General features: G+C 36.5%; 1 protein-coding gene across 3 annotated transcripts in view; it reads right to left on the bottom strand.

Annotated features, from left to right (window-relative positions):
• The window catches only part of AKT3 (AKT serine/threonine kinase 3), a 308,798-nt gene that overhangs the window by 114,833 nt on the left and 167,773 nt on the right, over positions 1 to 26,192 (bottom strand). For all 3 annotated transcript variants that reach the window (XM_043568301.1, XM_043568303.1, XM_043568302.1), the window contains 2 exons: positions 17,012 to 17,156; positions 8,482 to 8,613 (listed from right to left, as the gene is read on the bottom strand). In XM_043568301.1, the coding sequence (XP_043424236.1) occupies positions 8,482 to 8,613; positions 17,012 to 17,156 (277 nt within the window). The remainder of the gene's footprint in view (positions 1 to 8,481; positions 8,614 to 17,011; positions 17,157 to 26,192) is intronic.

Raw genomic sequence — 26,192 nt, 5'->3', positions numbered from 1 at the left:
ATTGCACTCCAGGGCACCACAGGACCTCTTTTATATAAAGCCACTACTTTCAAAACTTGGAGACAGGGCTGACACCCCAATACACTGAAACAAACACAGAAAGTTGGATAAAATGAGGAGACAGAGGAGTATGTTCCAAATGAAAGAACAAGACAAAAATCACAATGAGATAAATAAAACGGATATAAGCAATATGTCTGATTAAGAATTCAAAGTAGCAGTCATAAAGATATTTACTACACTTGAAGAAAGACTGGAAGACCTCAGTAAGACCCTCAACAAAGAGACAGAAAACATAAAAAGAACCAATCAGAGATTAAAAACTGAATAACTGAAATAAAAAAATACACTACAGCCAACCAACAGTAGATTAGAAAATGCAGAAGAACACATCAGCAATCTGGAAGATGGTAATGGAAAGCAACAAGCTGAGCAGTAAAGAGAAATAATACTGAAAAATGACAAAAGGTTAAAGGAACTCAGCAACTCCATCAAGCATAGTAATATTCACATTATAAGGATCCCAGAAGGAGAAGAAGGAGAAAAGGGGGCAGAAAAGTTATTTAAAGATATAATAGCTGAAAACTTCCCTAACTTGGGGAAGGAAACAGACACGCAGATCTGGAAAGCACAGAGAACCTCAAACAAAATCAACTCAAAGAGGTCCACACCAGGACATAAAGTAATTAAAGTGGCAAAAGTAATGACAAAGAGAGAATTTTAAACTTTATTTATTTATTTTGAGAGGAAGAGAGTGGGGGAGAGGCAGAGAGAGAGGGAGAGACAGAATCCCAAGCAGGCTCTGCACTGTCAGAGCAGAGCCCGATGCAGGGCTTGTACCCATGAACCGTGAGATCATGACCTGAGCCGAAATCAAGAGTCGGACACTCAACTGACTGAGCCACCCAGGCATCCCAAAGACAGAATTTTAAAAGGAGCAAAAGAAAATAACATGGTTACATATGGGGAAAACTCCATAGGGCTAAGCCAAAGAAAGAATTTTAAAAGCAGCAAGAGAAAATAAAAGTTACATACAATGGGAACTCTGTAGGGCTATCAGTTGTTTTTTCAGCAGAAACTTGGCAGGCCAGAAGAGAGTAGCATGATATATTCAAAGTGTTCAAAGGTAAAATCCTGCAACCAAGAATACTCTACCCAGCAAGATTACCATTCAAAATAGAGTGACAAATAAAAGAGTTTCCCAGACAAAAGTTAAAGGAGTTCATTTACCACTAAGCATGTATTACAAGGAATATTAAAGGGAATCCTTTGAGTGGAAAGAAAAGGCCATCATCATGAGTAAGAAAATAATGAAAGGAAAAAAAATTTCAGTTAAAAACAAACATATAATAAAATAATAGATTAATCACTTATAAAGCCAGTATGGAGGTTAAAATGCAAAAGAAGTAAAATCAATTATATCCAAAATATCAGTCAAGGACTACACAAAATAAAAAGACGTAAAATACAACATCATATACACAAAAAATGGAAGAGGGAGTAAATATCTAGTGCTTTTATGTGTTTGAACTTATGTAATAATCAACTTAATATAGACTGCTATACACGTGTTATACATGAGCCTAATAGTAACCACAAATCAAAAACCTACAACAGATACACAAAACATAAAGAGCAAGGAAACCAAGCATACCACTACATAACTACATAACACTACATAACTATAAAACCAGAAAACAAATTTAAAAATGGCAGTAAGTATATACCAATCAATGATTACTTTAAACAGAAATGGATTAAATGCTCCAAGCAAAAGACATAGGGTAACTGAATGGGTAAGAGCAACACTCATCTATATGCTGCCTACAAGAAACACACTTCAGACCTAAAGACACATACAAACAGAAAAACATACACCATTCAAATGGAAGTGAAAAAAAAAAAAAAAAAAGCCAGGTTAGCAATACTTACATCAGACAAAGTAGACTTTATAGCAAAGACTATGGCAAGAGATAAAAAAGGGCACTGCATAATGATAAAGGGATCAATCCAACAAGAGGACAGCACAATTGTAAGTTGCACAAATTATAATTACAAATTACATAAAGCAATTATTAAGAAATACAGAGGAAGAGACTAACAATGATACAATAGGAGGGGACTTTAACACCCCACTTACATCAATGGAAAGGTCATGCAGAAAGAAAATCAACCAGGAAACAGTGGCTTTCAATGGCACATTAGACCAGATGGAGCTAACAGACATATATAGAACATTTCAGCCAAAAGAAGCAGAATATACATTCTATTCAAGTGTGCCTGGAACATTCTCCAGGACAGATCACATGCTGGGCCACAAAACAAGTCTGAATAATCTTAGGAAGACTGAAATCTTATCATGCATCTTTTCTGACCACAGTGATATAAAAGTAGAAATCAACCACAACAAAAAGTCTGGAGACAACACAAATAGGCGGAGGTCAGACAACATTCTACTAAACAATGAATGGGCAAACCAAAAAATCAAAGAGAAAATGAAAAATCTCAAATTAACAACCTAACTTTACACCTAAAAAGAAGTAGAAAAAAAGAACCCCAAAGCTAGTAAAAAGAATGAAATAATAATCACTAGAGCAGAAATAAATTAAATAGAGACTATTTCAAACAACCAAACAAACAAGAATGAAAAAGGACCAATTAAGCCAGGAGCTGGTTCTCTGAAACAATCAACAAAATTGATAAACCTTTAGCCAGACACATCTGCAAAAAAAAAAAAAAAAAAAAAAAAAAGACTTAAATAAATAAAATCAGAAACAAAGGAGGAGAAATAACAACCAACACCACAGAAATACAATGGATTATAAAATTATTTTATAAAAAATTATATGCCAACAGGGGCACCTGGGTGGCTCAGTTGGTTGAGCATCCAACTCCTGATTTCAGCTCAGGTCACAATCCCAGGTTTGTGGGATCCATGCTGAGTGCGGAGCCTGCTTGGGATTCTCTCTCTTCTTCTACCCCTCTCCCCTGCTCACATTCTCGCTCACTCTCTCTCAAAAAAAAAAAAAAAAAAAAAAAAAAAAAAACACTTAAAAAAATGATATGCCAACAAATTGGACAACCTAGAACAAATGGATAAATTCCCAGAAACATAATCTTTCAACTGAATCAGGAAAAAATAGAGGATCTGAACTGATCAATTACTGTCATGACATTGAATCAGTAATCAAAATCACAGATGAGTTCTAGCAAACATTTAAAGAAGAATTAATACCTATATTCTAAGCTATTCCAAAAAATAGAAGAGGAAGGAAAACTTCCAAATCCACTCTATGAGGTCAGCATTACCCTGATATCTACCTGATGTCTATTACCCTGACACTACCAAAAAAAAAAAAAACAAATAAAAAAAATTACAGACCAATATCTCTGATGAAAAGAGATGCGAAAATCCTCAACAAAATATCAGCAAACCAAATTCAACAGTACATTAAAAAAAAAAATTCATCACAATCAAGCGGGATTTATTCCAGGGATATTGATTCAGTATTTGCAAATCAGGGGCGCCTGGGTAGCTCAGTCGGTTAAGCGGCTGACTTTGGCTCAGGTCATGATCTCATGGTTTTTGAGTTCAAGCCCGGCATGGGGCTCTGTGCTGCCAGCTCAGAGCCTGGAGCCTGCATCCAATTCTGTGTCTCCCTCTCTCTCTCTCTGCCCCTCCCCCATCTGCACTCTGTCTCTTTCTTGCTTGCTCTTAAAAACAAACATTAAAAAAATTTTAAAAGATTCACAAATCAATCAATGTGATATCTCACATTAATAAGAAAAAGGATCAAAACTTTATGATCATATAAATAGATACAGAAAAAAGATTTATCAAAATACAACTTCCATTCATGATAGAAACTCTCAACAATAAGTAGGTTTAGAGGGAACATACCTCAACATAATAAAGGCCATATATGAAAAACCACAGCTAACATTATAATGGTGAAAAACTGATAGCCTTTCTTCTGAGATCAGGAATAAGACTAGTATGTCTTACTCTCACCATGTTTAACCAACACAGTACTGGAAGTCCAGCCATAGCAATAAAACAAGAAAAAGAAATAAAAGGCATCCAATCAAGAAGAAAGAAGTAAAACTGTCACTATTTGCAGTGACACAGTACTATATACAGAAAACCTTAAAAACTCCACCAAAAAAACCAATAGAACTGATAGATGAATTCAGTGAAGTTGCAGGATGCAAAATTAACATACAGAAATCTCTTGGATTTGTCTACACTAATAATAAAGTAGTAGAAAGAGAAATTAAGATGAATTCAGTGAAGTTGCAGGATGCAAAATTAACATACAGAAATCTCTTGGATTTGTCTACACTAATAATAAAGTAGTAAAAAGAGAAATTAAGAAAACAATCCCATTAACAATTGCACCAAAAAGAATAAAGATGTAGTTTATGACATCAATAACTTAAAAAGCCTTGAGTAGAGTGGCAGAGGAGCACAGAAGCAGTTTTCGTATGTTACTGAAGTTAAGGTGGTATAAATTCAAATTAGAGTGTTATAATTTTAGGATGTTAAATGTAATCCCCATGGTAACCACACAGAAAATAGCTATAGAATATATAGAGAAGGAAATGAGAAGGGAATTAAAATGTTTCACGAAAATAAAATCAATTAAACATAAAAGAAGTCAGTAATGCAGATAATGTGGGACAAGGAAAGTATAAAGCATAAAGAAAATAGTGACAGAACTCCCTCCTTGTAAGTATTTATTTTAATGTAAACGGATTAAACTCTCCAATCAGAAGATAAGAGATGGCAGAATGGATTTAACAACAACAAAATGATCGCTATCTACAGGAGGCTTACTTTAGAGCCAAAGACACAAATATAATGAAACTGAGAGGATGGAATATTTCATACAAAAATAATCAAAAGAGAGCAGGGGTGGTTTTACCATTATCAGACCAAAAAAAAATTTTTTTAAAGGTTACAAAAGACAAAAAAAAAAAAGGTATTAATAAAAGGCTCAATCCATCAAGAAATAACAATTATAAGCATTTATGTACCTAATAATAAGCCCTCAAAATGTATGAAGCAAAAATAGAATTGAAATGAGTAATAGTTCTACAGTAATAGTTGGAGACATCAATACCCTACTCACAATAATGAGAGAGAACAACCAGATGAAAGGTAAGTAAAAAACAGAGGACTTAACATAATAAACCAGCTGGACCTAACAGACACACAGAGAACATTTTACCCAACAACAGATTACACATTCTTTTCAAGTGCACATGGAAAATTCTCCAGGATACACCATATGTTAGGCCACAAAATAAGTCTCAATAGATTTAAAAGATAGATATCAAACCCAGTATCTTCTCTAACAGCAGTGGGATGAAGTTTGAAATGAAAAACAGAAGAAAATTAGAAAATTTACACATCTGTAGAAATTAAACAGTAGAATCTTAATCCATGGATCAAAGGAGAAATCACAAGGGAAATTAAATGAGAAAATACTGAGAAATGAATGAAAAGAAAAATGTAACACACCAAAATTTATGGGATGCATCACAAGTAGTGCTAAGTGGGAAATTGTAGATTTAGACGCTTACATTTATAAAGAAGACAGATATCAAATCTTCAATCTAACTTTACAGCTTAAGAACTAAAGCTAAAGCTAGCACAAGGAAGGAAATAGTAAAGATTAGAAATAAATAACAGAGAATAGAAAAACAGAGAAAAAGCAATGAAAGTAAAAGTTGGTTCTTTTTTTTTTTTTTTTTTTTTTTTTAAATTTTTTTTTTCAAAGTTTATTTATTTTTGGGACAGAGAGAGACAGAGCATGAACGGGGGAGGGGCAGAGAGAGAGGGAGACACAGAATTGGAAACAGGCTCCAGGCTCTGAGCCATCAGCCCAGAGCCCGACGCGGGGCTCGAACTCACGGACCGCGAGATCGTGACCTGGCTGAAGTCGGATGCTTAACCGACTGCGCCACCCAGGCGCCCCAAAAGTTGGTTCTTTGAAAAGATTACAAAAATTGATACAAAGGCACAAAGAATTAGGGGAAAAAAGAAAATACCACTAGTATGCCACAGTAATAAGTACTGTAGACAAGATCCACTGATGGAAGTTAAAATGAGCGGGCAAAAGTTTAAGAAGAAAAAGGACACTTGTATAGTCTCAGAGTATCTCCCCTAAGATAGTTATTAACTACAACGGGAGAAATGGTAATTCTACAGTGGAGAATGCTGGTAGCCAATACTTTAATCAGGTGGTCAGTGTTAATGTCAACAGTAATAAGGCACATGGACATCACTTACTCCTCTCTATGAGGCTCTGTGATTGGCACATCAGGATTCAAATCCCAGGTCTTGTCAGACTCTAAAACATTATACTGCTTAATCATTTTTCTATAAGCAGACATATTATATTCTCTTTCAAGAAATGGATAAAGGGATTTGTTGGCAAACGTATCAAGGGTAGTATACCAATCTAGATATTCTCTCACTTGTGAAATATACCCAGTTCTGTGGAGTTAGTGAGAAAAATACAATTAATTAGTAAGGGAAGACAGGCTCTAGGTGAGGCTAATGCATAAAAGAAAAAAACAGAATGGAAATGATATTTTTACTGATGCCTCACACACAGTAGATGGTAAGAGTAATAATAATCATAGCAAATCCTCATAACAACAATAGATTTTCATTTAATACTATTTTAATCTTAATTTTGTTTACAGCAAATGCTATTACATGTATTCATTCATTTAATCCTGACAACAACTCTATGAGACAGGCACTATCATTTCCCCCATTTTGCAGATGAGGAAACAAAGGCATAAAAAGTTGAGCAATTTGTTTGGGATCATTTAGTAAGTGGCAGAGCCTACTACACTATACTACCTCCGGGAAGATAGCAGTTTAATGAATAATAAGAGTCAGGCACTATACTAAATATCCAAATCCTCAATATTCCTGTCCAGAAATACTTTTTTGTCTTTTAACAAGTAGAATTTTACAAATGAAAAATCCAATGCTTTGTTGGGCTACTCAACATGTACTCAGCACACGTGGCCTCCACCTGGTGACACTCAGTAGTTTCTCTTCCACTGATTCACTGTGATTAAATGAATACACTACCCTAAAACATTACAAATGTCCCTAAGGGAGCAGTACTGCCCCCAAACTGCTTGTTAAAGGCCATTAGGTGGTAAGACACAAAGCTGGGAAGTGAATCCAGGCCTGCATGACTCCAAGGTCAGTGTTCTTTCCAATACCAGACACAGACTTGTGTAACAGTTGAAATTAAAACAAATGTACAAACACAGGGGAGATGAGGAAACTATACAGCTGACCCCTGCACTACATGGGTTTGAACTGTGAGGGTCCACTTACACGCAGATTGTTTTCAACAAATACAGTACAGTCCTGTGAATGTATTTTCTGTTCCTTAATGATTTTCTTAATAACATTTTCTTTTCTCTAGCTTACTTCATTGTAAGAATACAGTATATAAGACATATGACATACAAAATATGTTAATGAACCGTTCATGATACCATGAAGGCTTTCAGTCAACCATATACTGTTAGTAGTTAACTTTAGTCAAAAGTTAGATGTGGATTTCTGACTGAGCAGGGAGTCATTCTTAACCTCCATCTTGTTCAACGGTCAATGGTGGTTGCAAATAATGGAAAGTTAAAGTAGTCTATAAAGTATGATAATAATATATTTTTTAAAAATTTTTATGTTTATTTGTTTTTGAGAGAACCACAGCATGGGCAGGGGAGGGGCAGAGAGAGAGGGAGACACAGAACTCAAAGTGGGCTCCAGGCTCTGTGATGTCAGAACAAAGCCCAACACGGGGCTCAACCTCACAAACCGTGAGATCATGAGCCACCCAGGAGCCCCTCAATTCAGAACTCTTGAGTGAGGACTAGCATCATTAACATGCTAGTTATCTGTATGGATCTAAGTTACGGAGATGGGGGTTAAGGCCTCCTGAAAGAATTTCAAAGACTGCTACTTCTTTTAGTTTTATGATTCCTATATTTTCAAATCTATTAAAGATGCTCTTCCATTCATCATTATATAAGCTGTATAATATACGGGTACAAGTCATCGGTGTTATCCTAATCACTTTTTTATTTAATAACAGAAAATTCAGAATGTTGGGGAAAAACATTAAAAAGCAACACTAAGTATAATCAGTGATACACGTCACAAAGAGACAGTAAAAACATTCCCCCAAACACACATAAATAAATATTTCTATCTCAAGGAAATAAAATACCTTCAGTATACAACTTCCAGATAATATTATAAACTTTTGAAAATGTTAATGTTATAAATAAATATTGATATACAGATACTACCGCAGCAGTAACCAACAATCTACATTTTGGTTACTTAATGGAATTTCTACACTTCAGTCATGTGTATGCGTGAACACACATATGTGCATACCATACACAAATATTTAGTAATCAACTCTATTAATCAATTACCTTTGCAATAATAACTTCTTTCTTCAGAATCTTCATAGCATAGTATTTTCCACTTGCCTTCTCTCGAACCAAAATAACTTTTCCAAAAGTGCCTTTACCTAGTAGTTTCAAATAGTCAAAATCATTCATTGTCTGAAAAATATAAATTAAAAAAATGTAATATGAAATATTTGATGCAATTCATTTATAAACATATAGGTATATGTTTGTGGTATCTACCCAAAAGTAAATTTTACCAATTTTTAAGCACACTTAAGTGAAGAAGAATCAGACTGGCAATAGCTACCTCACCAACAATCATGGATGCTAGAAATAATTTAAGCAATTCTCAGATACTAAAGGCAGTAACTGTGAACCTCAAATTCCTCAGCTAGCCAAACTATCAGTCAAGTGTAGGAGGAAAGGAAAAATAGAACCATTTTCATTCACTTTCAAGGACTCAAGTTTCTTTTTTTTCTCTTTTTATTGAAGTATAATTAACAGAGTATTATATTAGTTTCAGTGCACAACATAATGACTCAACAGTTCTATGCACTTCTGAGTGTTCATCAAGTTAAGTGTACTCTTAATCCCCTTCATCTATTTCACCAGTCTTTTCCACCTGCCTTCTCTCTGGCAACCACCAATTTGTTCTCTGTATTTAAGAGTCTGGTTTTTTTCCTCCTTTGTTTGTTCATTTGCTTTATTTCTTAAATTCCACATATAAATGAATTCATATGGTATTTGTCTTTCTCTGACACTTCATTTAGCACACTACTCTCTAGATCCATCCATGTTGTTGCAAATGGCAAGTTTTCATTATTTTTTATGGCTGAGTAGTATTCCATGGTGTACATATACCACATCTTCTTATCCATCTGTCTATCAATGGACACTTGGCCTCTTTCCATATCTTGGTTATTGTAAAAAATGCTACAATGAACATAGGGGTGCATATATCTTTTCAAATAGTGTTTTTGTTTTCTTTGGATAAATACTCAGTAGTGGAATTACTGGATCCTATAATAATTCTATTTTTAATTTTTTGAGAAACTTCCACACTGTTTTCTAAGGACTCAGGTTTTTAAGGACTTGGTAGTGTCACTTTCCCCAAACAACATGATCATCAAAAATGCGCCCCACAAACATTTCCAGATACATGTAAGGAAGCAGTCCTTTTCAGGGAAGCTATCTGAGAATGTACTCAAGCGAAGTAAGGATAGAATCCTAGAAAGTGAAAGATATGTGTATAAGAAATGTTGACAATAACCTGGATCACAAGAAGAAGAAACCTAAGAAAGTGGCAGTACAAATCTGAGAAAGCAATTGGTGCAATCAGAGCAGAAAGGCAGGGAAGTCTAAGAATGCCTTTAATTAATCTGCCTGTATTCAGTTTCATTTCTCATTCCTAAGGCAGGTGATTCCCAGGATTTTGCCAAGCTGACCTGCTACTTGCTCTTTACAGCCCTCTAGATGCACACTTTTCCTGCTCTATGAGCATTCTTCCACAAACTTCCTTAATTTCGATACTGCTTTTGCACCGATGCCTTCCCCCACCCCCCAGCTTTTTGTTTGTATGGACTTATCTCTTTTTAAAATGCCTTTATTACCATTTTAATGGGCTTTTAAATGGAAGGGGAGATAACTGGGTATGCTCAGTTTATCATATTGAATTTAAATTCAGTTCAGAGGGTTTTATGAATAATAATTTCAGAATCTGGATTTTATCCTACAGATGATCAGAAGTTATTGAAGATTTTTATATTTTTTTCTGGTTACCACCCATCTGAAGCAAATGTCAAGAATGTCCCAAATCAGTGATCTCAGCTTCTACATTAAGAAACTGAACAAGAACAAATTAAACTCAAGAGAAATAGAAGGAAATAATGAAGATCAGAGCAGAAATCAATTAAATTTTAAAAAGAAAAAAAAAGTAGAGGATCTCAGTGAAACCAAAAGCTGGTTCTTTGAGAAGATCAATAAAAATGACAAACCTCTAGCCAGATTGGCCTGGAAAATAAGAACAAGAGACACAAATTAACCAATGTCAGGAATGAGAGAGAGCTGACATCACTACAGATTCTACGGATACTAAAAGGATCACATGGGAATATTATAAACAGCTATAAGCTCATAAAATTGGCAATATACATGAAATGAAAAAATTCCCTGAAAGCCTCAAACTTTCGAAGCCCACTTAAGAAACAGATACCTTGATAGCCCTATGTTTACTAAGGAAATTGAATTTGTGGTCAAAAACCTCTCCACAAAGAAAACTCTAGGGGCTAGATGGTTTCACTGCTGAATTTTATAAACATTTAAGGAAGAAATGATACCAATTCTATGTACACGCCTAAAGAAGAAAGTTGAGAAAAAGGGAATACTTCCCAATTAATTCCATAAGGCCATCATTACCCTGATTATCAAAACCAGACAAAAACATTACAAGAAAGCTACAGACCAATATTCCTCATGTACATGACATGTAAAAATTCTAAGTTTTAGAAACAAATGCCTATATTCCCTTTCAAGTTTATTTGCTGTTTATAATTTTGAAAATTTTTCCAAATGTCAAATTATAATGTCTTAATCATTCAAAAATATCTTTAGTTCAAGGGGCGCCTGGGTGGCTCAGTCAGTTAAGCATCCAACTCTTGTTTTAGGCTCAGGTCATGATGTCATGGTTTGTGAGATCAAGCCCTGCATCAGGCTATGTGCTGACAGCATCGAGCCTCCTTGGGATTCTCTCTCTCTCTTTGCCCCTCCCCTGCTCTCTCTCTCTCTCAAAAAAAAAGGGGGGGCACCTGGGTGGCTCAGTCAACTGAGAATCTGACTTCGGCTCAGGTCATGATCTCGCAGTTTGTGAGTTTGAGCCCCGTTTCAGGCTCTCTGCTGACAGCTCAGAGCCTGGAGCCTGCTTCAGATTCTGTGTCTCCCTCTCTCTGCCCCTTCCGTGCTCATGCTCTGTCTCTCTCTGTCTCTCAAAAATAAATAAACGTTAAAAAAAAAAATTAAAAAAAAAACACTAGTTCAAAAGAAAAGTAGCAAAATGTATCAGGGAAAATAGCAAAGTACATTTACCAATTTAACAAAAAATCAAACATGTGGCACTAAATATACAGAATATAGTTAACAAAGTTCGTGTCATTTGAATAACAGGTAGTATTAAGAAACTGTGTTTTCATTAATAGATTTTTCCAAATCAAGGAGTACTATATGACCACAAAGCTATCTGTGCTAGGTGGTCTCCAACAATGGCACCACTAAGTCCCCTGACTCCCCATACGCACATTCTTCTCATGAAGAGATAGACTCAACTTTCCCTCTCCCTGGGCCAGCCTTGTGTCCTGCTTTGAACACAGAATATGACCAAAGTGATAACATGCCAGTTCAGGCCCAGCCTTTAAATCTGGCAGCTTGTGTTTTCACCTCCTGGAAAAGTCATAACTGAAAGCCAGCTTTCATGCCATAAGGAAGTCTAGACTATCTTCTGGGGAAAGGGGCCACGTAGAAAGAACCTGGATGATGAGACACCATATGCTAAGAGATCACATGGAGAAGAACCAAGTATCCAGAAATGTGAGAAAGTCTTTCTTGGATTTTCCAGCCTGGCCAATGTGCTAACACTGAATGCAACTGTTTGGGAGATCCATGGGAGACCCGTAGAACTGCCCACACAAACTGAAAAATCATGAGATATATACTGAAATACACTGTTATTGTTTTAATGTTAAACTTGGGTAGTTTAATTCCATGGCAATAACGAGTTGAGAGCTGTTATTCTCATAACTAGGCTATGATGTTATTTTTTGCTCAAAGCTTCATCTGAGCAGTACCCTCCTCAATTTTTAGCTAAATGCACTGAAAAATCATACTTCCTGCATCCTATTATTAAATATCACATAAATGGAAACTGAATTCTTAGGGATAAAAATCAGAAAAGAGTTTGTAAATTGCCTTATGGCATTTCCAGATGAAAAGCACTATGTAATTATATTGCTACATTCCTTAAGATTGCAATTCTTAGAGAAAAGGAGGTTTAAAGTATAATACTCCTATCTTTATATTTCACAGTTTGACTGCCAACCTTAAAAAAAGAGAATTTGCATGGAAATTAATATTAGTAAAAGCATTCTATGTGATAAAATCAGAAACAGTTCCATATTTTGACAAAACTTCAGAAAACTTAAAAAGCATCTTTGATACCAAATGCTCACGTTCAGCACGGTACACACAGTAATTATCTAGTCTTTACAAGTGAAATGTAACCTATTACAAAATGTTTTCCTCTTTTCAATGGTGTTAAGGGAAAAATTCAGTAAGATTTTAATAAAAGATGAGAGCATGGAGACTCTGCAGAAAAGTTAATCCTCTAAAACCCAATCCCCAAAATCCATTAAGCAAATATCTTACATAGTTACACTCTTTTCTTCCACGTCAATGTGGCCGTTTTAGGTTAAGAGATGCATGGGCACACATAACAAATGCTTCGTAAGAGTATTCAAATACACACTAGAATATAAGAGAAAGACTAACTGTATACTTCAAAATTCGGGTTAAAGAATATGACTATGTAACTGAAGATGAATACAAGAAACCACTCAGAAGAGAATACAGATGTTTTAACATATTTGGTCCAAGAGAATAATTTCCACAATTGCAATGTTACGAGCTAAACCAAACAAAGCCCCATGGGGCACTAAGCAAAAAGGGGGGTGCTCTCAAAAGATCCATGTCTTTGTCCTGCCAACCTCTCCACCACTGATGAGGCCGCTGCTCCCTCTCTGGATAGGCAGTGAGGGATCACGTGATTTCTGCAGGTCACACGGAAACTTCTTTTCTTCACTCTGCCTCCCCATGCCAGCCATTGCTTTGAGTTAGTGTAGCCAGGCATTAGGTGACACAACTCCAAGAACTGGAGCCAGACTTAATGGGAAGGTAGAACATATTGCTTACACTTTCTACCAACTCAGGAGATGGTAAGTAGCCACCCTCGGAGAGGCCTACACTGGTCACTGAAAAATGAAGCCGAACACGGGGTGCTTGGGTGGATCAGTCGGTGAAGCGTCCGACTCTTGGTTTCACCTCAGGTCATGATCTCGTGGTTTCGTGAGTTCGAGTCCAACATCAGGCTCTGTGCTGGCAGCATGGAGCCTGTTTAGGATTCTCTCTCTTTGCCTCTCTCTCTCTGCCCTGATCCCACTCACGCTCTGTCTCTAAATAAATATACTTAAAAAAAAAAAAACTGAGCAGAACTTTGACTCTCATTTGGCCTTTTATGCTGTGCCCCTTCACATATCTGACAGGGTCTAGGGAATGGCCACTTGGCAGACCCAGAGTAGGCACTTCTGAGTCCTCCAATCAAATTCTTTTGAAAGATCATCTTTTCGTTTAAACACAGAACCACCAATAAATCTGATTATGAGGCCCTCTGCTTCTTTCCCACCACCCAGTATCTTTCCCTAAGGGACTCTTCACCTCAGGTGGCAGGTTTTGGGCAATACTCTGCCACTAAGAGAAGTGACCATCTGTCTGCTGGAGACAAGAGAAAATAGTCGCGACAATTCTCAGCAGAGCTACCACAATTAGTAGCTAGTCTCTTCATCCTGTCACTCGTTTTTCAAAAAGTGAACGACGAAGAAAATGGACACGGTAAACTATGAGAAAGGTGTTCTTATTTCAGAATATCTGTGTTTACAGTTTGAAATGAAAAATCATCTGAACTTCTACCATTCTTTTTATGATACCGGAGCCATGTAAAGGATGTAGTTTTAGGGAACTAGGGAAGTGACAGTACTATTTAATCCTTTTTAACCAAATTGTTAGAAACATCACAGAATAGTGGTGCACAGGTTCTATCTTTTTTTACACTCTTTGTTACTTAAAACAGTTTCATACTATTTCATTTAAGATGAAATTAAATAAAAAAGAACAATGGAAATCAGATATAGGTCCAATAAGTCAATGGATCCCCCCATTTTCAAAATACTTTTGACTGCATCAATTTTGAATTTTGGAGACCCAGTTTCAGTGAGAGTTTTCTTAGAGAATCTGCTTTAAGAACCTTACTTTCGGGGCACCTGGGTGGCTCAGTCGGTTAAGCTTCCAACTTCGGCTCAGGTCACGGTTCGTGGGTTTGAGCCCCACGATGGGCTCTGTGCTGACAGGTCCGAGCCTGAAGCCTGCTTTGGAGTCTGTCTCCCTCTCTCTCTCTCTCTCTCTGCCCCTCCCCAGTTTGCATTCTCTCTCTCTCAAAAATAAATACACATTGAAAAAAAATTTTAAACCTCACTTTCTACCACTATTTTGTAATTTTAAAATTCTACTGATTTTCCCAAGAGTTCGCCGTATAAAATGAAATTAACTAATACTGAAACACTGAGTAAGTGCAACAGCTTGACATAATATTTTGAGAAACTGACTACAATTGTAAGGGAGAATATCTAATTTTGTTCTCTAATATAATTTGGTCATGTAATGAGTATAAATAATTATAGTGATTATAAAGGCTCAAGATATATCAATCAATAAGTTGCACACTGAAGTTATACAGTATAGAATTGAAAGTCCTTACATGCTTGAAAAAGATATTTAATGTATCTCAATGTCAGATGAATCACTGTAAAATGGGGGTAATAATAGTACCTACCTCATACGATATTTGTGAGGATTAAATGAGATAATACATATAAAAGTACTTCTGAGAGCATAGCACAAAATAAACTTGTAATAAACATTTACAAGTGATAATTAGTGAAGGTGATGAATTCTAAGATAATCTGCACTTGTAACGGCAAAATGAGAAAACTGCATTGTGCTTTTATGATGATTTATAATAAAAAGCCTTACCAGAAAAAAAAATCTCCATATTTTTCCATTTTTACATCTTTGAAAACATTTGTCTCTCTTCATTCAAAATTCTCTGGTTAAGTTTCCATATTCATTTCCAAATTCTCTCATCCATCAGTAACAGTACTTCTCATTAGGGTGTTATAAACTCCCCACTTTCAACCAGGAACTGCCCCAACAGCAGCTTTTTAGTAACATGGGTTGTTCAGCAGAGTTTTAGCAATTCTACAGACTTAGAGTATAGCTAGTATCATCTGGGGTAGTTTATAATTCAAAGGATGAGATTAACTGGGATCTGATTTTAAATTTATGAGCACAGTCAAATTTTACATTCATCACGTACATGTGCACATAGATGTGCAGAAGCAGCTTTCTTATCTCTGAGTAGGTGAGGAAAACTACACTGTGGGTTTTTTTGTTTTTGTTTTTTGCAATGACTGAAGAACCAGGTAGGCGTTAAGTTGATAAAAGAAAAGAGGGATTCACTTCAACTAACAAACAGAGTATAAGTCTTCAATGAAGACACCACTTTTGGCCAAGATCAAGCATAGAATATTACTGTAATTAGAACAGAAATTTCAGGGGCACCTGGTGCCTCAGTGGGTTAAGTTTCTGACTCTTGATTTTGGCTCACGTCATCTTCTCACAGTCCCGTGTTGGGCTCTGCACTGACAGCGTGGAGCCTGCATGGGAATCTCTCTCTCCCTCTATCTCTGCCCCTCTCCTGCTTGCACTCTCTCAAAATCAACACAATAAACTTAAAAAACAAAAAACAAAAAACAGAAATTTCAGAAAAGGAGAGAATAATTAATGAGCCATAGGTTGTGACAGTGTAACTTCATCAAGTTCACACGTGTACCAGGTGGGAAAAGGAGGATTTGAACTCAAGCAGTCTAATGCCAAAAGAGTTCTTCATCATTATGCTAATAGCAAATTACATGGGTAATTACATTCAAAATTAGTGTTCTCCTACATCAAGATGAAATTTACAATTTATTATAACAAATATATTCTAACACGATAAATGGCACGTTCATTTACTTTGAACACTGAGACCTTTAGATTAATCCTAAAATACCATTTTCACACAAGGAAGTTGCTTTTCAATTTTCTGTAGCAATGAAAAACATAATTTATAATTTCGATCAATCTCTAAATTGGCATTTATTAATCTGGAGCACTCAGGGAAGGAATGTCTGTTTCCCTCACTGGCTCAGGAGCAGCCATTAAAATAAAAACTATTATTTCCAAGACTATTTGCGTTCCCGCTGATACTCATAAGGCTGGGGCTTCAGGTAGGAAGCACACTACAACCGTTTCCGCTTCTGCTCTCAGAGCGTACAAAATAAATACCACATGGAACAGGACCCAATCATTAGGGAAAACATTATTTCCAAGTTCTAAAATGGTATTAAAAACAATAAGAGGAAAATGCAAATTATAAACCAGCATGATGGCACTTCAGTCAACAACGACCTGAGAAGCCCTATCAGCAGTCAGTGCGAAGTGCTGAACCACGAAAATGACGTTTAAATTACTTGGTTTTAAACAATGACAGGTATTTCAGATTTACCTGGATAAACACCACCCTCACCCATATAGTTGTACCGGCCAACACGTTTTACAAATGGCAATTTTTAGTGTGTTCCTTCCACACGCGTAAGTGCCGTGCCTGAGTAGGGGATAAGATACTATTTTCTACCTTTCTTTTATGATGGGTTGTGGAAGCGTCCATCTCTTCCTCCCCTATGTTATCAATTTGTGAAGTTGGGCTACAATTCATTCTCTCCTCTTCTTGTCTCTGAAGTCTGTCTGCTACAGCCTGAATAGCTTCTGTCCACTCTTCCCTATAAAAACAAGTACAATTTCCCATTAATGAAGAAGGGTAAATGAATCAAATATGTCCCTTTTGTAAAATATGACATTAACACAAATAAAGTCTACTCCAGGATAATACCCCCACATACACATAATCTTCTCACCCTTACTCAAAGGTGAAATTAATCCCCAAAGCATTTAACATTATAGACCTTAGGGTTGGTTGTAGGAGCATTTATTTAAATGTATATTTTCAAAAAAAGGAAAGAACTATAAGAAAATTCAGTTAAAATTCTTTAAAAGTACAATTAAATTTTATTGCCTATAAACATCTTTGCATAACGTAAATTGACCCCCAAAAGCTTGCTGCACCTTGAAAAACTTTTTTGTCTAGCTATTGTTTAGTTCATCATTGAAATAGTCAAGATCTTTACCGTCGTCCAACATAAGTTCTAAGAAAAGGTTTTCAAAGCCAAAGCCTTCAACTGTTCCCAAATCACAGAGAAGTTTTTTTTTTTTTTTAAATAGCCATAGTTCATAGGTAAGACAGTAAGTCTCAGGAGCTCTAATTGACAGCTGTGTTATCAGATCAAGAATCATGTCTTTCCATATAAGTTTTTAAAGCAGTGTGTCAGTTTCTCAAAACAAAGTCTATGAGAATTTTGAGTCAAACTGTCTTAAATCTATGGACCAATTCCGGGGAAATTACTATCTCAAAAAATTAAATTTTCCAATCCATAAGCATGGTGTATTTCTACGTTTATTTAGCTTTTTAATTTTCCAATGCAATCTGTGACTTTGTGTGAAAAGGTCTTGCATATTTTAAATTGAATTCCTTCCGAAGTACTCTATTTTTAACAATATATTAGTTTTCATTGAAATATATTTGACATACGGTATTATATTAGTTTTAGGTGTACAACATAGCTATTCAACGCTTACATGCGATATGAAATGCTCACCACGTAAGTGTAATTACCATCTGTCACCACACAAAGTTATTACAGTACTACTGGTTATATCTGCTATGCCTTATTTTACACCCCCGTGACTTATTTTATAACTGGAAGTTTGCATTTCTTAAACCCCTTTCACCTATTTTGCCCATTATCCCATACCTTTCCCTTCTGGCAACCACCAGTTTGTTTTCTGTATTTATGAGTCTGTTTGTGGTTTTATATGTTCATTTGTTTTGGTTTTTAGAATCCACATATAAGTGAAAGTACATGGTACTGGTCTTTCTCTGACTTATTTCACTTAACATAATACCCTCTATGTTCATTCATGTCACAAATGGCAAGATTTCATTCATTTTTATGGATGAAGAGAAATATATCACATCTTCTTTATCCATTCATCTATGGACGGACACTTAGATTGCTTCCATACCTTGGTTATTGTAAATGCTGCATAAACACTGGGAGATATATTCAATCTTATTGAATTAGTGTTTTCATTTTCTTTGGGCAAATACCCAGAAGAATTACTGCATCATATGGTATTTCTGTTTTTAATTTTTATAGGAACCTTCATACTATTTTCCATAGTGACTGCACCACATTACATTCCCACCAACAGTGCATGAGTGTTCCCTTTTCTCCACATCTTCACCAACACCTGATATTTCTTCTGATACTAACCATCTGACAGGTTATATCTCATTGAGGTGGTATCTCATTGTGGTTTTAATTTGCATTTCCCTGATTATGAGTGACATTTAGCATCATTTCATGTGTCTGTTGGCCATTTGTAGGTCTTCTTTGGAAAAATGTCTATTTAAGCCCTTTGCCCATTTTTTTTTGCCCCAAATTATTCGTTGTTTTTTTTTTTTTGGCTTTGAGATGTGTGCGTTCTTTATATATCTTGGATATTAACGCTTTATCAGATATCTCATTTATAAATATCCTCTCTGATCCAGTAGGTTGCCTTTTCATTTTGTTGATTATTTCCTTTACAAAAGCATGTTAGTTTGATGCAGTCATAATTGTTTATTTTTGATTTTGTTGCCCTTGCCTTAGAAAACAGATTTAAAAAAAATACTGCTAGAACCACTATCCAAACGTTTACTACTTATGTTTTTTTTTTTAAGGGCTTTATAATTTCAGGTCTTATATTTAGATATTTCTTCCAGTTTATTTTTGCATACGATGTAAAAAAAAAAAGTGGTCCAGTTTCATTCTTTTGCATGTAGCTTTCCAGTTTTCCCAGCAACCATTTACTGAAGAAACTGTCTTTCCCCACTGTATACTCTAGCATATTTTGTCATAGATAAAATGACAGACTAAGTGTGGGTTTATTTCTGGGCCGTCTGTACTATTCCATTGATCAATGGGTCTATTTTGTTGCCACTCCCAAACTGTTTTCCTTATCATAGCTTTCTAGCATAACTTGAAATACAATTTTGTGATACCTCTAGCTTTGTCCTTCTTTCTCAAGAACGCTTTGGCTATTCAGGGTCTTTTGTATTGCCATACAAATTTCAGCATTATTGTTTCAGTTCTGTGAAAAGATTATCTGTAGATTGCTTTGGGTAGTATAAACATTTTAATAATATTAATTTTTCCAATCCATGAACATGGCATATCTTTCTAATTATTCGTGTCACCTTCAACTTCTTTCACCAGTATCTTACAGTTTTCAGAGTGCAGGTTTTCACCTCCTAGGTTAAAGTTATTCTTTTTGAATTAATTGTAAATGGGATTCTTTTCTTTTAACATCTATTGATTTTTGAGCGACAGAGACAGAGTATGAGTGGGGGAGGGGGAAAGAGTGAGAGGGAGACACAGAATCCAAAGCAGGTTCCAGGCTCTGAGCTGTCAGCACAGAGCCCGATGTGGGGCTTGAACTCATGAACCATGAGATCATGACCTGAGCCAAAGTCGGACACTTAACTGACTGAGCCACCCAGGCACCTCAAATGGGATTACTTTCTCTTTTTGATAGTTTCTTATAAGTGCATAAAAATGCAAGAGATTTCTGTATATTAATTTTGTATCCTGCAACTTTACTGAATTCATTTATTAGTTCTTATAGTTTTCTTGGTAGAGTTTTAGGGTTTTCTAGATCTATAATATCATTCACCTACAAACAATGAGTTTTACTTCTTCCTTGCCAATTTAGATGCCTTCCCCCACCCCCCCCTCCCTTGTCTGACTACTGGAGCTAACACTTCCAGCATAATGTTGATTAAAAGTTGTGAGACCGGACATCCTGGTCTTGCCCCTGATGTTAAAGTAAACGCTTTCAAATTTTCACCATCAAGTATGATGTTAGCTGTGAGTTTGTCATATACAGACTTTAATATGTTGAGGTACAATCCCTCTATGCCCACTTTGTTGAGTGTGAATGGAGTTGTATTTTATCAAATGCTTTTTCTGCATCTATGGAGACTGTATCATTGTAAACTTGCCTCTTGTAACTGCCTTTGCTGGACAGCAAAACTTTTGAATTGTTGTGTTTCATTTTCATCTACTTTTTTTATTTCTTCTGGGATTTCTTCAAAGACCCATTGGTTGTTTAGTAGCATGTTGTTTAGACTCCACATGTTTCTGGTTTTTTTCCAGCTTTTTTCTTATAATTGATTTCTAGCTTCATATTGTTATGGTTGGGAAAAATGTTTAATATGATTTCAATCTTAAATGTATTAAAACTTGTTTTGTGGCTTAATATGTGATCTGTCCTGGAGAATGTTCCATGTGCACTTGAAAAGGATGTGTCTTCTGTTGTTTTTGGATGGAATGCTCGGTATATATGTTAGGTCCATCTGGTCTAATGTGCCATTCAAGCCCACTGTTTCCTTCCTTATTGTTTTTTTTTTTTTTTTTTCTGGGTAATTTATCCACTGATGCAAGTTGGGTGTCAAAATAACCTCCTATTATTATATTACTGTCAATTTCTCCATTTATGTCTGTTAATTTGCTTAATATATTCAGATGCTTCTATGTTGGGTGCATAGAAATTTACAACTATTATATCCTCTTGTTGGATTGATCCCTTTATCATTATGTAATGCCCATCTATGCCTCTTGGTAAAGTCTTTGTTTTAGCCTACTTTGTCTGATAGGAGTATTGTTACCTACCCCAGCTTTTTTTTTTTTCCCACTCCCATTTGCAAAGCATACATTTTTCCAGCCCTTCACTTTCAGTCTGTAAATGTCTTAAGGTCTGAAGTGAGTCTTTTGTAGACAACATTTGGATGGGTCTTATTTTGTTTCTTCCCCATTCAGTCACCCTTTACCTTTTGACTGGAACTTTGAGTCCGCTTACGTGAAAAGTAATTATTGATAGGTATGTACTTATTGTCATCTGTTGACATATAACAACTAGCATATATAACCATTTTCTGGTTGTTTTGAAGTTTTTCTTGGCTCCTTTCTTCTTCTTTTGCTCTCTTCCCTTATGATTTTATGGACTTCCTTTAGTGCTATGCTTGCATTCCTTTCTCTTTAGGTTTTGTGTATCTATTATAGGTTTTTGATTTGTGGTTCATATGAAGTTGATAATATAATAATACTTTGCAGTCTCCTTTAAGCTGATGTTCGATTAACTTTAACACATTCTAAAAGCACCACAGGTTTACTACAACTCTCCACATTTTATGTATTTGACTTCGTATCTTACATCTTTTATTTTGTGTATTCATTAATTATTGTAGATGTAACTGGTTTTACTACTTTCATCTCTTAATCTTCATGCTAACTTTATTTTTTTTTTAATTTTTTACGTTTCTTCATTTTTGAGAGACAGAGACAGAGGGCAAGTGGGGGACGGGCAGAGAGTGAGGGAGACACAGAAACTGAAGCAGACTCCAGGCTCTGAGCTGTCCGCACAGAGGCCGACGTGGGGCTCGAACTCACGGACTGTGAGATCATGACCTGAGCTGAAGTCGAACGCTTCCACCCAGGTGCCCCAATACTAACTTTATATGTGATTGATCTACTACCTTTACCATGTTTGCTTTCACCAGTAAAATTTTCCTTTAATCATTTTCTTAGTTCTCATTATCATCTTTCTTTTCTTCTGAAAAAGTCCCTTTAACATTTCTTAAAGTTCAGTTGTGATGAACTCTACTTTCATTTGCCTGGGAAACTCTTTATCTTTCCTTCCACTGTGAATGATAACCTTGCTGGGTATTCTTGGTTGTAGGTTTCTTTCTTTCATCACTTAGATTGTTATCATGCCACTCCCTTCTGGCCTGCAAAGTTTCTGCTGAAAAATCAGCTGACAGTCTTACGGCATTTCCTTTTCATATAGCTTGTTGCTTTTCTCTTTGCTGCTTTTTAAGGTTTATTTTTTTATATCTCACTTTTGACATTTTAATTGCTATGTGTCTTGGTGTGGATCTCTTTGGGTTTATCTTGTTCAGGACTCTCTGAGCTTCCTAGACTTGGCAGTCTGTTTCCTTCTCTAGGTTAGGGAAGTTTTCAACTATGACTTCTTCAAAGTAGTCCCCCCCCCTCCCCCCGCTTTTTCTCTTTTTTATTTTTTCGAGAAGCCTATAATGCAAATGTTACTAAGTTTGATGATGCCCCAGAGGTTCCTAACCTATGTTCATATTTAAAAAAATTTTTTATGTTTATTTTTGAGAGAGAGAGAATGTGTGTGTGCGCAAGTGGGGGGAGGGGTAGAGACAGGGAGACACAGAATATGAAACAGGTTCCAGTCTCCAAGCAGTCAGCACAGAGCCCGACGCAGGGCTCGAACTCATGAACCATGAGATCATGACCTGAGCCGAAGTCGGACACTTAACCAACTGAGCCCCCAAGCGCCCCCCTACGTTCATGTTTTTAGATTCTTTTTACTTTTTGCTGTCCAGCTTGGGTGTCTTCCACAATGCTGTCTTTTAGAGTAGACTGAAATCAGACTGCTGCTGATTCCCTCTGAGGGATTCCTGCTGGGTGTGGAGGGGCAGGAGTGGCTTTGGAGGGGTACCTGACAGAGCAGGTCCACAGGGCAGGTGTTATAGTGCTAGCGAGGCAGAAGGAGAGGCTCAGAACTGGTGCCTGCCAGCATAGACCAACTATACTGAAAGAGGTCAGAAAAATGGCACCTACCAGTTCTTCCATTCCCAGAAAATATTCCTACAGATCCCTCAGCCTCCAGCAAAACGCTACAATTGGTCAATAAATCTCCTTTATGTATAGCCCAGAAGCTTTCAAACTACTGCCTCTGAACTGGGTCTCAGAGCAAGTGATACTGTGCACTCTTTAAGGACAGGGTCTGTTTATCTATAGTCCTCCAACTTTCCTGGAGTTAAGACCCATTAATTTTCAAAGCTCTTGAGTTAAGCCCCACTGATTTTCAACGCCAGAGGCTATGGACGCTTGCCTTCCCAGTGCAAATCCTCAGGGCTTGGGGTGTCCAATCTATGTCCTCCCAGAGGGCCTCAGCACCTTGATAGCCCTCCTGCTTGTGGGTCAGTGTGTCTGGGGTTTGGTTCCCAACTTTGTCTCCATAACTCCTACTCTTTTCTAGGTGGTTTTTAAAATATAGCTCTAGCCGTGAAGAACTGCCCTGCTAGTCTTCAGGTTTTTCTCAAAGTGAGTTGTACTACACGTAACTGCAACACTGGTGTGTCCGTGAGAAGAGGTGTTCTCAGGATATCCCTACTCTGCCATCTTCCTTAAATGAAATCGGTTGAATTGTTTTCTTAGGATGTTTCTCTCTTTGGCAACATTCTTCACTTTCTTCAGACCTCTTGTGAGTTACCTAATCTTCATGCTATTGTGGAGGGGTTTTTTTTAAAGTTTAATTTTCTAATTTTTCTTGGTAGCACTTACAAATAAAGTTGGTTTTTGTATGTTGACCTTGTACCCTGAAACCTTACTAAGTTGATGTATCAGTTCTAATATCTTTTATTTTTCTGGATTTTTTATACATGTGAACATGTCTACAAATAAGGACAGTTTTACTTCTTCCTTTCCAATCTATTTGCCTTTTACTTATTCTTCTTGCCTTATAATACTCTGTATCAGACCATCATTACAATGTTAAATAAAAGTGGTGAGAGAAGACATTCTTTTTTTTTTTTTTTAATGTTCATTCATTTTTGAGAGACAGAGACAGAGCATGAGCGGAGGAGGAACAGAGAGAATGGGAGACACAGAATCTGAAGCAGGCTCCAGGCTCTGAGCTGTCAGCACAGAGCCTGATGTGGGGCTCGAACTCACTGACCACAAGGCAGGACCTGAGCTCAAGTCCAATGTTCAACCGACTGAGCCACCCAGGTGCCCCAAGAGAAGACATTCTTAATGTGTGCCTGATCTTAGAGAGAAAGCAATGAAGCTTTTACCTTTGAGTATTATACAAGCTTTTGATAGATAGATAAGGTTTTGATAGATAGCCTTAATGAGGTTGAGTAAGTTCCCTTCTATTCCTTGTCAGACAGCTGAGTGTTTTGGTTATAAAAGGATATTGAATTTTGGCAAATACTTTTTCTATATCATGTAGTTTTTCTACTTTATCCTACTAATATAGTGAGTTTAGTTGAATGCCTTCAGAAAATGCAACTGAGCTCTTGGATAAACTCTATTTGGCCACGATGTATTATTCTTTCTCTATATTTTTTGAATTTGACTTATCAAAAATTTGTTAAGAAATTTTGCGTTGATGTTCACAGGTATATTAGACTATAGTTCTACCTTCTTATGATGCCTTTGCCTGGTTTTTGAAATAAGGGTGACCTTACAAAATAAGTTGGAAAATGGTCCCTTCTCCACTATTTTCTGAAATAGATTGTGTAGGACTGGTAATAAATATTTCTTTAAATGTTTGAAAGAACTCACCAGGGGACCATCTGGACTTGGGAGTTTTCTTTGAGGTAAGGATTTTAAGTTATTACCTCAATTCTGTTCATGGATATTGGCTATTCAGGTTTTCTAATGTTTTCTTGAATTGATATTGGTAATTTGTGTCTTCCTTCTCTTTTTTTTTTTTTTAAGCAATTTTCCAAGATGTTTCTAATTCTTTGGTTTATTGATTTTTATTTTTGTTTTCTATTTCATTGATTTCTGACCTCTACTGTTTCCTCCTTGATGTTTATTTTGGGTTTATTTTTCTAGTTTCCTAGAAAGGAAGCTTAGGTTATTGGCTTAACTTTGTTCTTTCCAAATATAGGCATTGAATGGTTATAAATTTCCCTCTAAGCACTCACTTAGCTACATCCCACAAATTTGTATATGCTTTGCTTTCACAGTTATTCATCTAAAAACAATTTTCTGGGGCTCCTGGGTGGCTCAATTGGTTTAGTGTCTGACTTTGGCTCAGGTCTTGATCTCACCATTCATGAATTTTGAATTCAAAATTTTGAATTCAGGTTCTGTGCGACAGCTCAGAGCCTGGAACCCGCCTCAGATTCTGTGTCTCCCTTTCTCTTGGCTCCTCCCCTGCTTGCACTCTCTCTTTCTCTCTCTGTCTCTCAAAAATAAATAAACATAAAAAATAAAAAATAAATAAAACAAAACAAAAAATCCCCACAAGTTTCTAATGGCTCCTATGAATTTTGTTTTTGACCCAATGATTTTTAAGAGGTATAATCCATTTTCAACTTAGCTACATCTTTTTTTTAAAGTTTATTTATTTTGACGGGGCACCTGGGTGGCTCAGTCAGTTGGGTGTCTGACTTCGGCTCAGGTCATGATCTCACAGCTCGTGAGTTCGAGCCCCATGTCGGGCTCTGCGCTGACAGCTCGGAGCCTGAAGCCTGCTTTGGATTCTGTGTCTCCCTCTCACTCTGCCCCTAAGCCACTTGCATTCTGGCTCTGTCTCTCTCAAAATAAATAAACTTAAAAGATTTTTTTTTAATGTTTATTTATTTTGAGAGAGAGGGAGAGCACACATGCATTGGCAGAGAGAGAGGAAAAGAGAGAGAATCCCAAGCAGGCTGCACACCGTTAGCGCAAAGTCTGACATGGGGCTTGAACCTATGAACTGTGAGATCATGACCAGAGCTGAAATCAAGAATCAGATACTCAACCGACTGAATCACCCAGGTGCCCTTATTTTCAACGTAGCTCTTCTTTATACTTAAAGTTTACTTCTTATAGATAGTACATAAGTGGTCCTCA

The sequence above is a fragment of the Prionailurus bengalensis genome, chromosome E4, assembly GCF_016509475.1.
Source record: "Prionailurus bengalensis isolate Pbe53 chromosome E4, Fcat_Pben_1.1_paternal_pri, whole genome shotgun sequence".
NCBI classification, from domain to species: domain Eukaryota; kingdom Metazoa; phylum Chordata; class Mammalia; order Carnivora; family Felidae; genus Prionailurus; species Prionailurus bengalensis.
Note: the sequence above shows the minus strand (reverse complement) of the source record. Positions and strands in the feature narration are given on the sequence as shown.